Consider the following 22,103-nt stretch of genomic DNA (forward strand, 5'->3'; position numbering starts at 1 on the left):
TAGTTTTGAAGCACTGTCGGGTAACATTCGTCTAAAAAGAGGACCAGCATGGTCAGAAGATGCAACGTTTAAGTTATGTTCAATTATAAACCCTGTGAATAAAGTTTCCGCCTTTATTATACTGCTGTCATCAGAGCCCGATTTTCTAAAAAAATCTGCAATGCCTAGCGTGTTGGATCGTGCTGTTGCACTACTGCAATGTTTGTCGGAATCTATGTGTCTCAATATGTCGTTTCGTCCGCCGTATTTCACAGATACCTCTGAATTGCACCTAGTGCAAAAGGCATGGTTTTCATCCTGTGATGATTTCTTTATACAAGGCCATTCTTTGTGGTAGTCTTCTTTGTATTTTTGAGCGTATTTAATTTTCTTCACCGACTTACCAGTTGCTCTGCTGGGCGGCACCATTTTGCTTTACATTCCCAACCACGTTCCCAGTGGTGTACGATGTAGCAGCGTCATTTGCTCGATCGTGGGCAGTGCGTCGTAACGATCCCACACGAGTATACGCCACTGTAAGTGCAATCATCTATTCCAGGGGTTAGTGACGAGAGGTATCGATATAGCGCGCTACCCATGGTGGCGAGGTTGATCAGTGCATGCACATGTATGGATGCGCAGAAGACGAAACTACGGTTAGAACAACTTTTTCTGCGCATCTATGCAATTAAATATGCACGCACGCAAACGTTATACACACACGGGCCACGGCGGAGGGCTAGGAAATTCGTCAATTTTATTATTTTTTCATTAACAGGTTGGGGATCCGGGAGATTTTGACTGCTTGCGGGATGACGGAAGATTGCCGTCAAATACGGGAGTCTTCCGCAAAATCCGGAAGAGTTGGCAGCTCTGCTGGCAGTGTCCCTAAACATTGTGTTCTGCGTTACAAAAAGTACCCAAATCTTTTAAACATAAAGTTTTTGACCTGACATCGGTTTTTGTTTGTGTCTAGCTCGGCCTAACGATGAAACGTGTGATGATGATGCAGTGGTGATTGAGTTAACGGTCCTGATGGGTGAAGATACAAGCATTACAGAACAGTCCGTTGTTGTGTCTTTATTGGTCGGCGAAACACAGTTGTGGATTGCTGAGGGCAACCTAACTGTCTCTCCAAGTGTCGCTATGGTAATGTAATCAATTTGGATCTATATCCCCAAGATCCATATCCCACGCATGATATTCTTCCTACTTAAGTCTGTTTTCTGATTTTGTTTGCCCTTTGAACAAGTGAACAAAATTGGGACCCACTATGTGAAAATGAGTCAGATGTTGCCCAATGCATTATTAAGTAATGGACAGTTTAATGTGGATCTATATTTGCATGGTTAACCTTTAGAACACTTACTTTTAGGCAATAAAGCTATGAATACAACAATTTTGTGATCATACTTATGTCTATTTTGTATCCTTTTGCGCAGAATGGTAGTTTAAAAACATCACTTTATTTGTAATTCGTTTTTCAGAAAAAATGAGGTATTGGCTAATTTCAAACGGAAGTAACTCAACAACGCGATACACCCCAAAGCTTAGACATACAAAATATACCAAATTACTGCTGTTGGTGTGTTCTTTCCAGCCATGCATATAACTCAATCCTTGAAATTGTCAACATCTGACTCATTTTCACGTAGCGGGTCACAATTATGGTTAAATATCCTGTATGTTTATTAGAGCCTACAGGATGTGTACATGTAGGACAGCCCTTGTACTTGATAATTTATTCATAAATACCTCAGACAGTTTCGCTTTTCCTATTGGTGGAGAGCGTGTCATGTGGGTGTGTATAAACCTTTGTTTATGACCAGTAAAAAGTGTTGAAACATGGGCGTGACACGCGAGCTTGCACCTGTGATTATAAGGCGTATTTCTTCATTCCTATTGGTCGAGACCAATGGCCGGGACAGTTGTGCCACATCACGAGATACGCGCGACGCGCACAGCATTTCCTTATAAGGAGTTGTTTACCCGAGGGCGGCGGGGGGCTTTACCATTTCATAGCTGGAGGGGTGTTGTGTTGAAAGAAATCATTGAACAATTATAATTTTTGCATTTATTTTACTTTTTTGTAACTTGTGACCAAGCAAGTCATTGTGCCCGACTTTATTCAAATCTAACTCTCAAATGGCATTTTTATTAATGACAGGTAAAAGCTAAAAATTACTTTGGTCTGTATATTTAAAGGATGCCGTATTACCGAGCTACAATAACCTCAGCTTTGCTCAATCCTACACTGAAGAAGTGGTTCCGAGCCAGGAAGGTAGTGAAGTGAAGATCCTACATACCCTAACGATACCGGCGAACTCCTCGTTGAAGTATGTGGTTAATTACACCACGGATGTGACGTGGCTTGAGATCACAGACATCAGTGTGATGTCTGTCGGGGAGCTGCTGCTCTGTACTCGGGTTGGACCCGTAACTGCTGTTAATGGGTGAGAATCCGATGTTGGGCAATTCTACATGTAGATCTGGGCCCGAATTTGGGGGTGGGGGAAATCTCAAGACTGCAGGGCAATTGAGTCAAGCACTGTATACTCAGTTTCACATCTGAGCTGTTTTTGGAACTTAAAGAAGATTTAGACCCCTGACTGCCCTTAGTAGGTGAGAAATAACTTTATCCTACTACATACCAAAAAGGACTGCTACAAGTTCTCTCTCATGCCACACACATTTCCGGAGTGGAACCTTTTACCAGCATCAAACTAAGGAAGCTACGACCATAGACAAATTCAAAGCTAGCCTGGCTAAACATGATATTTTTCCTGCTGCATGCAAATGCGATACGAATATTGACGTCACAGGGCTGTTTTTGCATCAAATGTTTTGCAGGAGCTGAACACAGCTTGCAGGAAGTATAAACCGGGCTATAGTCTGATTTCAGATTTGTAATAGACCGATCCATTAAGCTCTGCCTCATTGCGTATTGACCAATCACAACGCAACGCAGGTCCGACAAATAAGGTCCGACATGCGTGCGCGTATCTTGGCATGCGGCAGAGTTGTGCAGAAAGGCAGTGGAGAGCCCCACGTGTTCTTGCTCACTTGTGCGTTGTGGGCGGAACCTACTGGATCGGTCTATTGTTTTGCCTTTGTGAAAACATTAAAATTCTACATCATGTGCACATGTAGGTTAGCCACTATTTTCAATAAAATATTCTACCTTTTTCCAAGGGCCAAATATCATATCTGTGCAGTTTAAAATAATATTAATTTATCTTTCTGTTCAAAGCTCACACAGTCAAGGAATGTATGCAACCGTGGACCTCGGTTCTGTTTGTAACATTCCAATCGGCAGCGACTTGGCAAACAGCAGCCAGGTATGAACTCAATTATCTTCTGCAATTTTGATTACAAACTTAAAAGCACTTGATACCTTTAGTGATTGTCAAAGACTTATCTATAAGTTTGTGCATTACAGAACTACAGCTCTAGGTCCCATCCGAAGGGAGCAGTAATAACTGTTAAGTGCCTTGCTCAAAGGACATAAGAACCACGACCTGGGCCCAATTTCATAAAGCTGCTAAGCACGAAAATTCGCTTAGCATGAAATTTTTGCCTTCATCAAAACAGGATTTCCAACCAAATTTCCATGTGGTTGTCAGAATAAGCAAACAACAGGTGAATACCAGTAACGAGCAATATACATCAAATGGAAGTTTCGTAGGTAATCCTGTTTTTATCAAGGAAGAAATTACATGCTAAGCAAATGTTTGGGCTAAGCAGCTCTATGAAATTGGGCCCAGGACTTACAGGTGTGCATGCTGTATTTTATTCTTCTCCCCCAGCTGGTGATTGAGGTGACAGTGATTTGTCTGAATGACAGTAAAGTGTTTACCGGCACGAAGGGTGTTATAGCTGCTGCAGTGGAGGTTAGCAACGCCCAATCTGAGGCCGTCAGCCAATCTAGAGATATAAGTGTCTTCATTGCAGGCCCAAAGGTAATTAGATCGAAATTCAGCTAAAGTTTTCATTTGGATTGATCTCTCTTAAAGGCAGTGGATACTATAAAAATAATTATCATCATAAAACCTTTCTTGATTACGAGTAATGGGGAGAGGTTGATAGTACAAAACAATGTGAGAAACAGCTTCCTCTGAAGTGACGTGGTTTTCGAGACAGAAGAATTTTCATCAAATTTGATCTCGAGACCTCAAGTTTAGAAACTGAGGTCTCGAAATCAAGCATCAGAAAGCACACAACTTCGTGTGACAAGGCCGTTTTTTTCTTTCATAATTATCTCGCAACTTCGATGACCGATTGAGCTCAAATTTTTCACAGGTTTGTTATTTAATGCATATGTTGAGATACACCAAGTGAGAAGACTGGTCTTTGACAATTACCAATATTGTCCAGTGTCTTTAACTTTTAGAGACCTGTGTAAGTTCCTAAAAGAAATAGTTTTAAAATAATATGACCTCTTTAGGCACCCCGTAACACTGTCTATGGTTGCTATGCAGCCTGATATACCCACAGGGCTGGAATATCATCTTTAAGAGGGCAAGGCCATTTTTCATTTAGTTCATTTCTCAAAGGGCACCTCCATTGGAATATCTTAAGAACTCTGGAAACTTATGAAGATGTACCAAGGCCAAGACAATGGGGAAACAGGGGCCATGGCCATCATGGGAAAGCTCCATTGAAGAATTTCTGTTTTTTTGGCCACCAGAACTCGAAAACTATATATTTCAGTGACTGGGTGTGTATTACATCGCCTATTCATGGATCATTATACTGAATGGATGAGCAGTTAATCTGCCTGGTGCACTCAACTGCACTACTTGTTCTTGATCCAATTATTACTGTCCTTTGGGCAAGAAATTGCATGGAGGTAACAGGTGTGAGTTGATAAAGCGGAAAAGGATGTATTATTTTGATCACTTGTTTAATGAAGCTTATTAAGCGTAATTCCAGACCTAAATTCCAGTATTGAATTGTTTACAGTCTACATTTAAGATGTGTTGCCCGACCACATCCTACTACATGCGCCCCCAAGAAATTGAACGTTGCAACATCACCATGTTGATTGCCGACCCAAACTTGAAGTTCCGATTGGAGATTGACACGCCTTACAACGTCACCGCTGGCATGACCATCCAGAATGTGGAAGTGAGTTATGTAGGACGGAACTTGCAGGTTGGCTCAAGGGACCCTGTGCTGTCCTCGAGTGGTCTCACAACACAGAACAACCAGGCTGTTTTGAACTTTGGACAAATCATCCACACAGGTATTGTTATTATATCTGTTTGAATTAGCCTTTTGCGAGTTAGATTTGAATAATGTTTGTTACACCTCAGTAACAAATTGTGAAGTTTTCATGGTCGAGAACTAATCCTGTGATGTGATACCAAGACGCAAATGTTCCATGGCTGCATAGTACGGCGGGTAACGTGAGTTTTGTTAACCGATGTACAATACCTTGATTGTTCCCACCGTTGATAGATTTCGAGCTCTTTGTACGAAACAGCCTTAGGTTCGCGGGAACAGTGAAAAATTGTTTCTTATTTGAACAACTGTTCGTCTGCTTATTTAACTATGCATACTCGTCGTAAATAATGTTTAAAGATGAGAACAGAACTTCGAGAAGAGGAGTTATAATGTTACCGTATAACAAAACAATTGTTGCACGCTGTGACAGGGTTTTTATGGGGTTTTTTTTTAGGTTGCCATTTTCCCATTGGGTGTACAAAACACCATGGACCCCCGTCACAGCATGCAACAATTGAATTGACCAGGGGTAATGATCAGGCATGCAATTCTTCCGCGTTTTTTTTAAAATGATAAGTGCTACACACACACACAAAATTAAGTTACAAAAATCATGTTTTTATATTTTTAAAGCCTAATATGTGCCTGGCAACAACAGTGTACAACTACAATAATGTAAAATAAGCCTATTACATGCTAACAATGCACCTTAGAGCATAATAAACCTCAACATTTTCTAGGGTACCATTGTGGGTCTCGTGTCCCGTGGCGTTTCGGCTGCCTCGCTCCGCACTTGCGTGTTGCCTTTGAAGATTTTCCTCTTTTTTTTTCAACGGGCAGTTGCATGCCTGAATGATATTGGACCGCTTTGAGTAGCCCTTGAGGTGTAAAAACCGGGATATAAAAAAATATATCATTATTAGACTAAGTAGCGTTCTACTTTGCTCTGCAGGGCTGTACACAGGGAACACTTGGTTACCAGGAGATGACGACATTGTCATCCAGATTGATATTCAGATGGCAGGTGGTTTGCTGAATAGCAACGGGACGTCTCAATCTCTGAATGCTGACATCTCCATTGGCCAAGGGGACGTGATTTGGGTGTCTTACTTTAAAGTCATCACAGAGAGAGAGGAGATGGACAAACCCATCTTCAGCGTGGGCTTCAGTCATAACAACACAGAGTCAACACTCCTGCTTGGGTTGGTGACTGCTTTCACATCCACCCCCCCTTTATTACGTCTGTCTTAGGCACTATTGCTTGGGTTGGTGACTGCTTTCACATCCACCCCCCCTTTATTACGTCTGTCTTAGGCACTCCTGCTTGGGTTGGTGACTGCTTTCACATCCACCCCCCCTTTATTACGTCTGTCTTAGGCACTATTGCTTGGGTTGGTGACTGCTTTCACATCCACCCCCCCTTTATTACGTCTGTCTTAGGCACTCCTGCTTGGGTTGGTGACTGCTTTCACATCCACCCCCCCCTTTATTACGTCTGTCTTAGGCACTCCTGCTTGGGTTGGTGACTGCTTTCACATCCACCCCCCCCTTTATTACGTCTGTCTTAGGCACTCCTGCTTGGGTTGGTGACTGCTTTCACATCCACCCCCCTTTATTTCCGTCTTAGTGCATCTGCTTTTAACTGAGGAGCATGGTACCTACGGGAATTCCATTTTTTCATTACTCAGGCCTGGAATTACACTCAGGCCTTGGCCCCCACTTGCCCCTGGTTTTGGCCTTTGTGCCCCTTCAAACATTGACTTTAAGATTTTCCAATGGAAGTGCTCTTTGCAGAGTGAAAATTCCCTTGCCCTTTAATCAAGAGATGAAATTGCTGTCCTGAGAGTGAAAATTCCCTTGCCCTTTAATCAAGAGATGAAATTCCTGCCCTTTAATCAAGAGATGAAATTGCTGTCCTGATTACTTAGATAGAATTTGTTTCAAAATGTGTTTAATACTGATTTACAAAATTCTCCATGCTCAAGCTCCCTCTTACCTTGTTGATTCGATACATTTACCAAAATGGTACTGCCCTGGATGTACACAGACATCGACTGCCCTCCTTTTCGGACTTGACTCGGCTTTCCATTCCTAGATCTAAAAAAGGAAAGCTGCGGACAGTGCCTTCGCAATTGCTGCAACGCGCATATTGAACACACTACCAACAAGTCTAGTAAAGCAGCACTTTTGTCTGAATGCAAACGCATCTCAAAGACCCATCAGTTCCCACAACCATCCTAACTCGCTCCTCCTTTTGTTTTGTTTTCTGGCTGGTCGTAAGAGTGTTTTTGTATTCGTTTTACATGTAGTTCATTTGTTTCCCTCCTTTTTTAGGCGCTCTGTCCTTTGTATAGCAACGTATAAATGCTTTGTATTTTTAATATTATTACTTTTTGCCTGTACTGCAACTGTAGTGTATTAGACTGAAACTTAAAATTTTTTAAATGTTGTCCGCTCAGGGCTATATATAAAGTCGTAATAGTGCAGTGTGTTGACATTTTAATTTATAGGTTATGCATATTTTTGAACTCTTGGTTTTGTCATTGAAAGATAACTACCGTTAATTCAACATTGTTAACCTTCATTACTACAGTGATAAGGTTTGGTACAATGTCAACATCAGTCATACCCCAGACTCCATGGCAGAGGCTACCAATATGAAAGGACACATCTTTCTGCCTCAGTACATCCAGTTTGACAGCATGGTGCCAGACTACTCACTCAGCAGCAACCTAACAACTATGACCCATTCCTCTGATGGAACCGGATTCTACTTCGAGGTAAGATTAACCTTCTAAAACCCTTTCAACACCAATGGCCACTTAAAACACAGTGGACACTATTGGTAATTACCTAAAATAATTATCAGCATAAAACCTTACTTGGTAACGAGTAATAGGGAGAGGGTGATAGTATAAAACATTGTGAGAAACGGCTCCCTCTGAAGTGATGTACTTTTCGAGAAAGAATTAATTTTCCACGTATTTGATTTCCAGACCTCAGATTTAGAACTTGAGTTCTCAAAATCAAACATACATTGTATGAAAGCACACAACTTTTTCTTTCATTATTATCTCCCAACTTTGACGACCAATTGAGCTAAAAATGTTCACATGTTTGTTATTTTATGCATATGATGAGATACACCAAGTGAGAAGACTGGTCTTTGACAATTACCAATAGTGACCAGTGTCTTTAAGTCAATGCACTATACCCTGCTTCAGCCCTAGTGGCAATTTTTGTTGACCCTGAACACATGGTCCATTTTTAAAAAAAGCTAAAGTTGTTTTTATCCATACCAGCCATTCATACCCAAAATTACTTTAGTTGGAAGTCCTGAGAAAGATCAGGGCCAAAACTCATAGCTCTGCTTATTGCCGATTTTCTGCGCTTACAGTCACCATTCTTCGCTTGAAGGACAAGCGCCAAATTTCTGTGCTAGCTGTGTAAGCAAAGATAAGCAAAGAATGTCTAGTAACGTGAAGTACGCATACGCACCAGCCAAAGCTCTCTGCCATCCTGTGAAATTCGCTTGATGTAAGGACATGAGTCCCTTCTTCTGCAGGCGCTGATTCTTTGCTTATGATAAGCAGAGCCAGGAAATTGGGCCCCGCTCTTTCCAATGAGGGTAAAATAAAATAAGGTTGCTCTGTGGAACTCCTTCAAATTAGAGTGGAAAGACCCAAATGCCTCATTGAGGGCGCTGTTTGGGTTCTATAGTTCCGACTCATTCTGATAGTAATGTCTTTATCTTATTTCCAGATTCCATCGATGTGTTTCACTGATAATATTGTTTTCAACATTGAGACATCTATTAAGAGTAACTACTTATACAAACTGAATAAGAAATGGAAAGCAACTACACCAATAGAGGTAAAACAGGCATTGGTTATGGATTTTATTTTGTGTCAGGGCCTGATTTCTTAAATTTGATAAGTAGAAGATACTGCTTCACAAATTTCTTTGCTAAGCAAAAAAATAAGTATGGCACCAGTTGCAACAGTGTAAACTTTATGGAATGTTGGCTGGTTACCTGTTTTTTCTTAGCAAGATTTTCCTGTGCTTACCGAGTTTCTATGCATCTAAGCTTGGTGAAGTTGGGCCCAGGGCCCGATTACATAAGGCTGTCATAAAGCTGTCCATCAGAAGATACTGCTTAGTTGTTCAGGGTGCCAAAAAACGCCTGTCATAAGTCTGTCCAAAATAAATTTGCGGGTAAACACATCAGCACAGTGGAGTGTTTGATAACATGTACGCATGTAGGTCAAGTACCTCGCTAAAATATGGCCTTGCACAGTATCAACAAATTACTTTAGTTTTTTATTGATGCATTTTCATGATGTTTTTCTTCTTTGATATTGTTGTTAGCAATGTTTCGTCATTTTTAATTTGTACATTTCAGGTGGTGTTTAACATGCCACATCATGATTTAAGTACTTACTCTGAGGGCTTCTACTTCAGTGAACCCATGGACTACACCACATACGACTTCACTGTACCTTATCCATACATACCAGGTACGTCATTCGGCTATCATTGCCACAATAGATGAACCAACCCATGCTTCTCCTCATTGAACCCAAATCTCAAAATTCCTGGGGTGATAAGTTTTTTTTTTCAGCTGCATCATGCATCTGGAACTCTGTACCATTTAATTTGTAGATCTTGTCTTTGTACCACAAAACTCAAATCTCTTCTCAAAACCTATCTTACAGTATGTCACATGTTGTTGTGTCTGTTTTCTTTTGTTTTGTTTTTGATTTAACTGCCACTTGAACACCCTGCAGGGTTGATATGTGTACATTTTAGGTATTTATTATTATCACAATTATTACTCGAATCGAATCTGACCTGACTATTGAGTCTGTTAATTGTTTTTCTCAGGGTAAGCACTGAGGTTTCAGTTTGTATCACACATGTAAGATAAAATCCAAGAGTCACATACCACAGACAGGTTATATTTATTATTATCACAATTATTACTCAATTCGAATCTGACCTGACTATTGAGTCTGTTAATTGTTTTAAATATGAGCAATAAAGCAAGTAGGTTGCTGAGTTTCTAGTAGCCAGACAGACAAATTGAGAAATGGTGTTTGAAAGCCCATACATGTACATGCCATAGCAGTTTTTACTTCTCATGTACACCTGGCTAGTTTAAAGAGAGAGCCCTGCATATAAGTGATTACAGATTGACTTGAAATCGGACCACACCCTAAAGAATAGACTCCTTGCATAACGCAAAACGTTACAGGGACGCTGAGGTCATGCGCACGTTTTTACGCACAAAAACAGCTTTCGTCCAATAATATGCCTCCTTTGACCACAGTGAGGGTGCTTTTTGACCCCAGACAAATGTCTTACATGTAAACTTTTTCTCCTAACAGCTCCAAGTGACCCTTCAAGCTGCCCGTCACCGGTGGCTCTTGGGATGGAAGACAACACCATCACTGACTGCCAGATTACGGCTTCATTCTCACCAGATGACTCTGCACAGGGACATCATGCAAGACTCAGGGGAGGCTCAGGTATTGTACACTAGAGCTTTATTCTTTCAGCATTTATTGTTCTAATGTGTAATGTGATTTTTAATGGTTTACTTTTTTATCGTACATTGTCGCCTTTGATGTGCATTGCATTGCCTCACTTATGAGCTTTCAATTTTGGTTGTCTCTTTTTCAAATTTTCTTGGTTGTTCTGTGCATTTTTAAACATTGTAATGTATAGTTTTATTGTTACTCCTTTGTCATAATGTGTAATGTGGTTTTTGTCATGGTTTCATTGTCTTAAACAGCTTTTTCTGGAATAGGCACATTATAAATCAATTGTTATTATTATTTATTATAGAGAACAAAGCGGCCGCAAGACTTACTTCCACTCCATCAAAAAGGTTGGCATAGGTTCAACACCTGAGCTAACATTACTTATTATTATACAGGTGCAGAAAAGTGGAGAAAAGAAACTAACTACTTTTGTTTTTTAGAATTAAATGTATTTGGTATAATGATTTTAATGGGTATGCGCTAAAAATGTTGTTTAATTGTTTTTGTTAATTATTTACTATGCACATTCCGTACCAATTCAAAATTTTTGCTCTAACCCCATTGTTGTCATTGTCTTTTTACTATTGATGTTACTATTGTTTAGTGTACTTTCTAGTCCCTGCCCTTTTGTCTGTCTATGGTTCACTTTTTAACTTTGTATTTATGCCTACTCTTTCTCTATTGTACTGCCTAACCCCTATTAAATATCGGTGTTTTATATTGGTGTGTTTTTATGTAAGCAAAACAGGCCAAAGGAATTTCCCATGCAGGGACAATAAAGCTTATTGTTTTGTATTGTAGTGTATTTGTTTTGATAATCACAAATTACTCTACAAACGTATAAACTCAATGTAATATTTTGTACCCAGCTTGGAAGACGCTAGCAAGGGCTGGACCCTTCCTTTATGATCGATGGCTAAAGGTCGACCTGGGAAAGATGTCTGTTCTAACCGGTCTCCAGACTCAAGGTGGGATTAACCCAGCCGCTGACGGGGACCTGGGAGAATTTGAAATCCTGTTCAGCCTGGACGACACTCTGTATACAGCGGCCACCCCTGAAAACAACAAAATAGTAGGTCATAGCTCATCATTATATCGGGGCTTGAAATTTGACACTGGATCGCAGTGATTTTAGCTTTCGACCTATAAACTCTGGTCTTGTAAAATAAATTCTGTAACAGAAGTGAAAAATAGGGAAAAAGACATTCTGCAAGATTCTGCAAGTGATGAAACGGCACGCCATGAACTATTTTTTGCATTATAGCATAAGTCCCTTTTTTGGTTGCAACAGCTATAAATGTTTTTCTTCTCACCACTACTTTTAAGTAGGATTTGAAACTTTGCAAGGTGGAAATAGGATGTTAAAAGGTTTGCGGTAACACCATGTAATGACTATCTCTAATGAGTTGAGGTAGTTACCGCAAACCTTTCCATACCACTACTTTTGTTCCGTCCCTCATCAACTCTCATTATGAATTCTCATCTCTTCCTTAGTTTGACCACAAGAAAGACTCTCCAGCGAGTCACGATACCATCGTAGAACACATCCTCTACAAACCTGTAAAGACACGCTACGTCGTGCTCAACTTGACTGCCTATGACTATACTACAGCATCTAAATGGTACAATGCACTCAGGATTGAGCTGCTTGGCTGCCCAATAGATGCTCAGGTTGCAAATGGTAAGTACAGGCTGTGTCTGAAATGGTAGCTGCGGCTGTGGCTATTGTTCAGGGTGTTGCTAAGGGCAGGGTATGCTTCAATACTTGGCGACTTGGCAATCTAGCCATAGCTGTAGTCGTATCCACTATTTGGCCATGGCCTAAAGCTTCACTCTACCATTTGATTTGCTGCTTTTCGTGCACTATTTATTTTACTGATAAAATGATCATACTGTCACATTCATTGCCTTTATTTGTCTTTTTGCAAATGGCGACCGCCAAAGAGTTGATCACATAGGACCTCAAGAGTCCTCTTTCCCATTCTGAAAATTGTGTGGCCGTGCGATCTTTATTTTTGCTTAAGACATTTTTCTGTATGGATTTATATTCGGTTGCTACAGCGCAGGAAAGAGTTAATGTGGGATGCCCCACAGCAGAATTTCTTTTTCAAAACCACTGCTTGAACTGTAGTACCCATTGTTTATTAATGGCCTATTTGTATTGTTGTTTTTTATTGTTTCAATTGTTCTTGTGAAATTTTGAATATTTTGAATACTTTATGTAGGTGCCCTTGAAAAGTTTACTTCTTTCCGACATGTTTCCTTGCTTCTTTTTAACATGTTTCCTTTTTGTTAACATTGTTGTATTTTCAATGATAATGTGGAGATTTAAGTGTTGTTTGAACTATTGGTGTACAATTTTTGTAATCATGAATTTTGTGTTTCAGATCGGCCATTGTCACTGACTTTTTCCGAACATGCCTTTCACATTTATAACCTCATTGTATGTTCTTGATATTGATGATAATGGTGAACTAAGTGTCATTTGAATTGTCACTATAAAAATGTTGAAGTATTTGTGTTTTCATTATTGAACCATTTCACCTGACGTCATCAGAAAAATCTTGAATGTGCCATACTTGTGGGCAATTTGACTGTGCGTTTTGATATACAACTCTATGCTGTGCGTTATACAGTAAAGTGGGCATTTTAGGCGACGCGGCGTTAATACGCATAAACCTAACTTGCCCACCAACATGGTGAGCGTGGCATCAGTCTCTGCGTGTGACGCGCGTGCAAGGGGTCAATAGGCCCCTTAACCAGCTCTGTTTTTTTTCTGTATGTGCCATCACACTATTTTCATTATATTTTCTTGATGTTGATGAAAATGTGGAATTATGTGTAATTTTAATTGAATTGAATTGAATTGAATTGAATTGTGACCGAAAACAAAAATGGTAATGTGGAAATAAGTGACATTTGAAATGTTGCTATTTCTTTGCTAAGCGAACATTGAGTGGGTCACCAGGCACGCAATGCACACTTTAATGTAACTATAGCTGGTAAACTGTTCCTGCTAAGCAAGACTTTTTTGTGCTTAGCAAGTGTTTGTGCTACACATTCTATATAATATTATATATCTGACACATTTGCACTATTTCTTTAACAAAAAAACAAAAAAAAACTTATAACACATCTTTAAAATCAAGTTGTTTTTACCATTTGATGTTTCCTTAGATTTTGCATTTGATTGTATTTCTCTCCTGCTTGTTCTTTGTTTTGTCTTAGCGTATAGGCTTACTTTCCAACTTTGTTTAATGTACAAACTTACAGTAGATATTTTATTTGCATTGTATTTCTCTACTACATGTTCTGTATTTTTTCTTAGCTTAGGCTAACTTTTCAATTTTGTTTGTTGTACACAGTGGATATAACCACAACATAAACAAATTGCTTATTTCTCTACTACATGTTCTGTGTTTTGTCTTATCTTAGGCTTACTTTTAAATTTTGTTTATTGTACATGTACAAGTGTACAGTAGATATTGCATACGTTCAAGTGTTTCTTTTTCCCTACTACATACAAGTTCAGTCTTTATAGCTTAGGCTTACTTTTCAATATTTTTCTTGTACACGTGTGTACAGTAGATATTGCATTTGAATTGTATTTCTCTACTATGGGTACATGTTCTGTATTTTTTCTTAGCTTAGGCCTACTTTTATGGATTTGTGTACTTTACAAATGAAATCATTGAATCTTTATAGCTTAGGCTTACTTTTCAATACTTTTCTTGTACACGTGTGTACAGTAGATATTGCATTTGAATTGTATTTCTCTACTACGGGTACATGTTCTGTATTTTTTCTTAGCTTAGCCTACTTTTATGGATTTGTGTACTTTACAAATGAAATCATTGAATCTTTATAGCTTAGGCTTACTTTTCAATACTTTTGTTGTACACGTGTGGATTTGTGTACTTTACAAATGAAATAATTGAATCTTTTTACTAACTTGCCAATTTATTGGGGGTCTGTCTTAACAGATGTGTGCCCACCAGAGACCATCACGCCTCTTGCCGAAGCTTATGAGAGAGGATTTCTTGTAGATCCAGAAACCTCAACGCTGTTTGTATGCGACATGGTCACTCACGGCAAGAGTGGCATGCGGAAAGAGATTCACCCATCGGTTTACACCATCCAATGGAAGTATGTATTTTAATGCTATGTACAAACTGGGGACCTGAGAACAAAAGAATTCCACATAATATGGGACTAGATACGCTTTGTGGACTTACACATGTCCACACAGTGCTGAAGTGGGAAAAAAGTATACAGTTAAAACAAAACTTGATTTATGTATTTATAACATATCAGTATGAGAAATCGTGTTTATGTTAGTTTTATTCTTCAAAATCTTACCTGCAGGAAACCAGACATGCACTGCTACATGATGAAATACACGGACAAAAACTGGATTGGTAAGTAAGCAAAAGATCAAAGATAAAATGGCCAGGGAAAGAAAAAGAGAGAAATATCGAACCAATTTGTGAAGAGGTATTGATTGTCTTTGAGGTGATTCTGTTTTTCTTATAGATTAATGTGACCTGTGACATCGGGCTTAGAAAGGGCCACAGAGCCTGGGGTGATTTGTACACGGCCTGATGTAGAATTACATTCAATGTTCTATTTCATGGATATATATTTTTTACCAACTTTTGATATGAAGAAAGGGCCAAGTCTCAAAACTTGTTAATTTGTTAATTTTGTATAACTCTTGAATTTATGTCAATATCTTGATACATTATACAATTGTTGCACGCTGTGAGGTGAAGCCGAGGGTGCCATTTCCCCTCGAGAGTGTACAAAACCCATGGACCCCAGTCACAGCGTGCAACAATCGTTTTGTTATACCTTTGTATAATTGTTATTCCTCTTCTCGAAGTTTTGTTGTCATCTTTAAACATTATTACGGCGGACTATTTATTGTTTTATAAGCAGACGAACAAGAAACACTGGAAATCAACCAACGCCGGGAATGATCAATGTGATGTACACCAGTGTACAGCACTTTTCATGTTACCCGGCCCGTCGAGCCATGTAACATGCGTATTTGTTGCACGGCAAACTTCACAATTTGTACAGAGGTATAACAAGTAAAATTGATGACAAGTGTCCTATCTCGCCTGGCAGAAAGACTCTGGAGTGTACAAGCACACTCTTTTGGTTGGTAAGACACGACCTTTGCAATTTAAAGGCAGTGTCTTACCAACTGCACATCTATGGTAGTATATTGTTTTTATTATCTGACATTGATGTAAGGGGTCAATACAAGAAAATTCCAATTTTGAATTCTTGGTTTTACTAGGTCTTGATTCCAGACTCCGTAACATCATCGGCTTCCTGCCAAGCACTGGTAGACTGTACGGCATCTTGAGCAATTCACCAGACTCTTACGCAGCTGCTGACGAGCCTCAAGGAAGCTGGTACCTGATACCTAAGAGTGAGTACGACACGGCGGCCGCCAGCGAGGGCTACGTTGCGGCTGTGACCGTACCGTTCATGTCCACAGAGACCTTCAAATATTCAAACCCTGATGATCTTGCTAACTCTGTGTACACCAGCAGTGATTTCAAGGGTAAGTTTTATGTTTCATAGATGTTTCATAAATGTTTATTTTACATCGGGGATTCAGAATATAATTTTTGTTTTCTGCTTTTGAAATCGATGTCGAATTTGCATTTTGATTTAAGAATGTTATTGCATATTTCTGTATTTGCTTGTCATTAATTGTTTTGCTGATTTTAAACTGATTTGTATAATTGTACCTTTCTTCTTAATAATTCTGATAATGACTTTGTGCTTAAAGTGAAGGTAGACTATTGGTAATTGTCAAAGACCAGTGTTCTCATTTGCTGTATCCCAACATATGCATAAAATAACAAACCTATGACAATTTGAGCTCAATCTGTCATCGGAGTTGGGAGAAAATGATGAAAGAAAAAACACCCAAGTTGGACGAATTTGTGTGCTTTCAGTTAGGAATAAATTTTAGTGAGAAACTACCTCCTTTTCAAAAACTACTTTACTTCAGAGGGAGCCGTTTCCCACAATGTTTTATATACCAATGCTCGTTACCAAGTCAGTTTTTAAGTTAATATTTGTTTTGAGTAATTACCAAACGTGCACCTTCCCTTTAAAAGGATTTCTTTAATGTTACTCTGTAAGCGTCATGTAGCATTGTGTTTTCAATGGATTTGCTTTCCATGTTATTTTGTATGTGTGTTGTGTTGTGTTTAGCTTTACAGAAAACCTCTGCCAGGGTTGAAGTGTCAGGCCAAACATTAACTATGTTTGGCATATTATTTATGGATAGAGTTTCAATTGTTATTTTATCAATTTCGATTATCATCAATTAAGTAACATCAGACCTACTTTTATTTTTTTTGTATTATTATTTATGGATGCAGTTTGGATATTCATGCTGTTATCATTTTATCTAGTTGATTGATTTTAAGATTGAGGGAATAGGATTGCTTCTCTCCACCCAGGGATAAATGGGTACCTGTGAGGGCAGAGTTGGTTATTGTGATCGATTAGCTTAGTGTGCTACATACTTGGTAGCACAGGCTGTATACTCCCCAGGGAGCTGAGATGGTTTAAGGAATGATTTAAGGCGCAGTGACCAGGGGTTAAAATGTTGAAGTGCCATAAGCGTCACTGCGTGACGGACCTGAGCGCTATATAAAAAACCACTATTATTATTATTATTATTATTATTAAGAAACCCATGACAAAGTTGAAATTTGACTGTTCTCTCTTTGTACAGCTACTATGAGCGGTATCTATAAGGGTGCTGAGAAGGTCCTGGATTGGAACACCTGCTGCCAGCCAACGTGTGCTGCCGATGGCGGATCTGAAGGCTGCACCTAAGAACACAAAACACCCATCAGACTCCGAGGCTGCTTGTTTTGAAGTGAATTTCATTAATTTCAACTTTCAATATTGCATTTCACTCTCTTAGTGCCATTTTTAATGTCATTCACAAAATGTGTTATAAATATTTTTGAAAATGGTGACGTGTCAGTAAATGATGAATGCACCTTCACAACCAAATCCCTCACCGTGTAAATAATGTGTAAGTACTTTTGTTGTGTGATGCTAGATTTAGGAAAGGTAAGGAATATGTGATTGCTTCTTTATTGAAATAATTGTAGATACATGTACATTCAGGAGGGTGGGGAAAATAATTGATGTATATTTTGTGCTAATTAAGATGCAAAGTTTTTAGTTTGAGCCCATATTACATTGCCAAAAATCCCTGCTTATATTGTAAGTTTGCTGGAGTTCCCCAGTACCCTGTTGTGTTGATCCCCTCTGGTTGATGGTAGCCATTGACAGAATTGCTCTTATTTCAAGAGTGAATTGGCAAATGCGTGGCATAATAATTATGTCCCTGCAAGACTGGAGGGTTGGTAGAGAGCAATCCGACAAACAAAATTGGTATCGCCCTCTACTGCAAAAATTAACAACTGCGGTGTCTTTTTGTGCACATTCTAGGCACTGAAGGCACTACAGCAAATGGCGCGCGGTGCTCAACACTTGCGCGCCCGGTGCGCACCCCGATTGGTGCATACACTGGTATATTGCACTTTTTTAGAGCATCTTGGTAGCTGGTATGGATGGTTTTTACCTAGAATAATCTTAAATGCACATTTTTGTATTCTTCACACGGGTAGCTCAGACAACCAGCCAAAAAGTTTAATGCAGTAGTGATCAGTAAGCTTTCAATGATGAGTCTGTACATACTCAGGTCATTCACAAGCTACAGTATTCTGTACACACTCTGGTCATTCACAAGCTACAGTATTCTGTACACACTCGGGTCATTCACAAGCTACAGTATTCTGTACATACTCAGGTCATTCACAAGCTACAGTATTCTGTACACACTCGGGTCATTCACAAGCTACAGTATTCTGTACACACTCGGGTCATTCACAAGCTACAGTATTCTGTACACACTCGGGTCATAGGAAGACAAATATTCCTAAGCTCCACCAAAGTGTCGAGAGTGTTGTCTGTTTATGGCAGGCATGGCACTAAATATGTACACCCAATGCAAGTGTCTTAAAAACAAACTCTCTTGACCAGATTGAAACTTGGAAAATAACTTTGAAAAATAAGAGTAGTGCGGTTGAAAGACCGCATAAAGAGATGTACATCAAGACTTAACTTAACATAACACAACAAAGCAAAATAACAAAATAAATAAACTGTTTGCATGCAAAAAGCAGAGCCAATAACACAAGCAAAGCAAAATGATGGTTTAAATAGAGTTGAAACAAGGAAAGTCTGACAGTTAGTGAAGCGACAACAAAGCTAGGCAGAAAGCTTGGTGAGAATGGAGATGATACGAGTTAAGAATGGTTAGCAGCACTTATCACAAGTTCAGGCACGGTAGAACCCAGCGAGGGCACCGGTGCTATCTCCCCACTAACGGCTACAGAGCCTTCTGCCTTCTCGACAGCAAAGACTCACTTTCAGACCAAAGTCGCTCTTGAAGGTCCTGACGGGTCAAGTCCTCCACTTGTCTTTGCAGTCGGAGGATTTGACGAGGAGGTGTTGGGGTTGGTCTTGGGTCTTGGGACCATCTCAGTGAGCTCGTTCCAGCTTGATGTTTGGCATGTTGAACTTGTCTGACAGCAATTCAGACACCACTGCTAGCCAGTCCTCGTTCTTCTCTTGTGGAAGAAAATGAATCGTATATTTATAGACAATCCCTTGTAAATAAGCTGATGCGACTAGAGATATACATGTATTACTAAAGTAATTTTTAGTTTTTAATTAACTTATTATTGGCAGATTTTTTCGTGCAATACCTCAAAGCAAGCAAACAACTTTCTTGAATTTATAAAAGTAGCTACTGAACATTTTAATCTAAATTTTTGGATCAAATCAGCTAAAGTCCGAACCTGAAATAATATGATTAATTTACCAATAATATTAAAGTGCCTTGGTTATAATATTAAATATAATATAAAAATAGCATCTATATAGTGCCATTTCCTAGTGTAAACAAGTGATCAAAGAAAATATGACAATGGCAATAATATCAGGAAACTGAGCAGAAAACCCAGTGCAAGGCCCAGACAGCAGCACTGGGACCAGAGAAGAGGGTCCAGCAATAGCCAGGCTCTCTATCACAACAACATGCAGGCCAAGTTGGGCATTGAAATACAGGGTGCGTTCGATTAGCTTCCCTGGGTCGATGTTCGCATAGCTTTGACGTCATTCCAGGGGCTGCCCCAAGTGCAATGCTAGTTGAGTGGGTCACTTTGGGGCTGGTCCCAGGTGCGAGAGCGATGAGTGATAGTTCGATTAGCTCTTGTCAGGGGCTCACCCAAGTGAGCACCAGATGGTCGACACAGGGAAGCTAATCAAACGCACCCACAGATTGAACAAGCATGTCTGTAAAAACCCTTTGAGCTTGGCCATTGAGTTAGAATTCTTGATGGACTGTGGAATGGAATTCCTCATCCTAGGGCCTGCAATGAAAAAAGCTCTGTCTCCTGACTTCCTGGTACATGTAGTTATCATTGAATGGTGTTTATGTAAAGAGATTCTGAATAGTTCTTGTTGGGTTTGAGTGTTAAGGATTGGACACTGAGGGGACTATTGCTTATTGGGACTCAAGTCCAGGGCCAAGTTTCATCGCTCTGCTTACCTCAAGCAAAGAATCAACGCTTATGGCAAGCTTATTTCACAGGTTAGTAGAAAATCTTTGCATGTGCGCGTGTGTAGGCCTACTCCAAGTTACTAGGCATTCTGTGGAAGGGTCGTGGCCGAGCGGTTAAGAGCACCAAATTCAAACTCTGGTGTTTCGGATCAGCAGAGTGTGGGTTTGAATCCCCGGTCGTGACACTTGGCAATACTTCGTCCTTCGGATGGGACGTAAAACCGTTGGTCCATGTGTTGTGAAATGCATGTAAAAGAACCCAGTGCATGTACTTGTCAAAAAGTAAAAGAGAAGAGATCGCTGCAGTGTTCCTGGCTGTGGCTGCTGTATGCACCATGTATCTTGTGAACCATTTCATGGTGTGCTAAGGATTAGGTCTCATAATTTCAAAATCTTTGTCCCACTCACCTTGCAGTAAAAATAATTGGCGCTTTGTACCCTTTGGGAAAGGCGCGTTATAAATACGTTTATTAATATTACTATTGTTCTTCGGTTACAGAGCTAATGCACAAATTCTGTGCTTGCCATGTAAGCAAAGAATGGGGATCGTAAGTGCAGACTTCGGTGGTAAGCAGAGCCATGAAATTTGGCCCTGCTACTCTCAGGCTGAACTTGAACAAATGCAATGCAGTAACTGTGTGTTTCTAGAAGTTTTACTATATTTACGTGCCTTGATAATGTGTATGTACTGTATATTTAAAATAGTATATAGAATTATAATACAGATTTGAGAACAGAGTTTATTTATTGAGAAAATAATACTTAATTTAACAGTGTAATTTAACATGTATAAAGTGTTTAAAATGATGCCTTATTTATGATCAAATATTGTACTTTACCAATGCAGAACAATGGGAAACCATTGTCTCTAATTGACCGCGCAATTTTTTTCCCGACTGCGCAAGTTTTTCCCTGGCATAATTCTGTTGGGTTTTCCTCCCACCTCTATAACTGAAACTCCCTTCCTCGTCTTCTCTTCATTGGGTTCTTGGCTAGTACACTGATTAAGTTTACTTTCTGAGAGTCCTTGGCTTCACAGCTAGAATAACTTAAATGAAATCGTTTGCCAGTCATGCCAGTGAGTGTTCTGATCCTACCTTGTCGAGTCCTCTGTGCTTGCAGAGTGAGCGTCTCGGCCATGAGTGCTATTCGAAAGCTCTTAATTTCATCTATCTGATGAGCAAATTATCCCAGTTTTGGCAGGAAGTGTCGCATATTTCCTAGATCTAGCAAGAAGATTGGTTGCATTTAGACTCTGTAAGGCCTATTTTCTAGATGTTAAGTTTGCATGGGCGATAAAGAATGTTCTTTTTTGGTGTTTACCCACACACCGATGTGTGTTAGCACTGTATACTCAGTACTTTCCCCCGAGTTCTGTCAAAACAAAATCACAGGCATGTTACTCGTGTGGGATCCGAACCCATGACCTTTGCAATTCTAGAGCTATGTCTTACCAACTAAACCACCGAGATTGCCCGACGGTAGCTAGAGGCAGTTTGAATCCCATATTTTAGCAGCAGGTACCGCAACGTGCCTAGTTTCATTCCAGTAGTTACTTAAGAAATTATTCTATTGGAAACTAAAGCAAGCAGAAAAAAACAACGCAGGGTCTTCAGTAATCTCTATGTTTATTATGAATACATTTGATAGTAGAAACATGTTGATTATTTATTGGCATT

At 39.6% G+C, this 22,103-nt stretch overlaps 1 protein-coding gene across 2 annotated transcripts in view; it reads left to right on the forward strand.

The window, feature by feature from the left end:
* Positions 1 to 18,485, forward strand: part of LOC117306813 — a 39,824-nt gene extending 21,339 nt beyond the window's left edge. Inside the window, exons 13-28 of one of the 2 annotated variants that reach the window (XM_033791338.1) lie at positions 956 to 1,128; positions 2,185 to 2,432; positions 3,230 to 3,317; positions 3,786 to 3,938; positions 4,942 to 5,224; positions 6,158 to 6,407; positions 7,799 to 7,985; positions 8,968 to 9,078; positions 9,608 to 9,722; positions 10,593 to 10,733; positions 11,618 to 11,820; positions 12,243 to 12,429; positions 14,732 to 14,894; positions 15,114 to 15,166; positions 16,054 to 16,323; positions 17,515 to 18,485. In XM_033791338.1, the coding sequence (XP_033647229.1) occupies positions 956 to 1,128; positions 2,185 to 2,432; positions 3,230 to 3,317; positions 3,786 to 3,938; positions 4,942 to 5,224; positions 6,158 to 6,407; positions 7,799 to 7,985; positions 8,968 to 9,078; positions 9,608 to 9,722; positions 10,593 to 10,733; positions 11,618 to 11,820; positions 12,243 to 12,429; positions 14,732 to 14,894; positions 15,114 to 15,166; positions 16,054 to 16,323; positions 17,515 to 17,618 (2,729 nt within the window). In that variant the 3' untranslated portion in view covers positions 17,619 to 18,485. Of the gene's footprint in view, positions 1 to 955; positions 1,129 to 2,184; positions 2,433 to 3,229; positions 3,318 to 3,785; positions 3,939 to 4,941; positions 5,225 to 6,157; positions 6,408 to 7,798; positions 7,986 to 8,967; positions 9,079 to 9,607; positions 9,723 to 10,592; positions 10,734 to 11,052; positions 11,096 to 11,617; positions 11,821 to 12,242; positions 12,430 to 14,731; positions 14,895 to 15,113; positions 15,167 to 16,053; positions 16,324 to 17,514 lie in introns of those variants that run through there. The other variant, XM_033791339.1, reaches the window with a different exon arrangement.
* The last annotated feature ends 3,618 nt before the right edge of the window (positions 18,486 to 22,103 follow it).

Source organism: Asterias rubens, chromosome 2 (genome assembly GCF_902459465.1).
Source record: "Asterias rubens chromosome 2, eAstRub1.3, whole genome shotgun sequence".
In the NCBI taxonomy this organism is placed as follows: Eukaryota; Metazoa; Echinodermata; class Asteroidea; order Forcipulatida; family Asteriidae; genus Asterias; species Asterias rubens.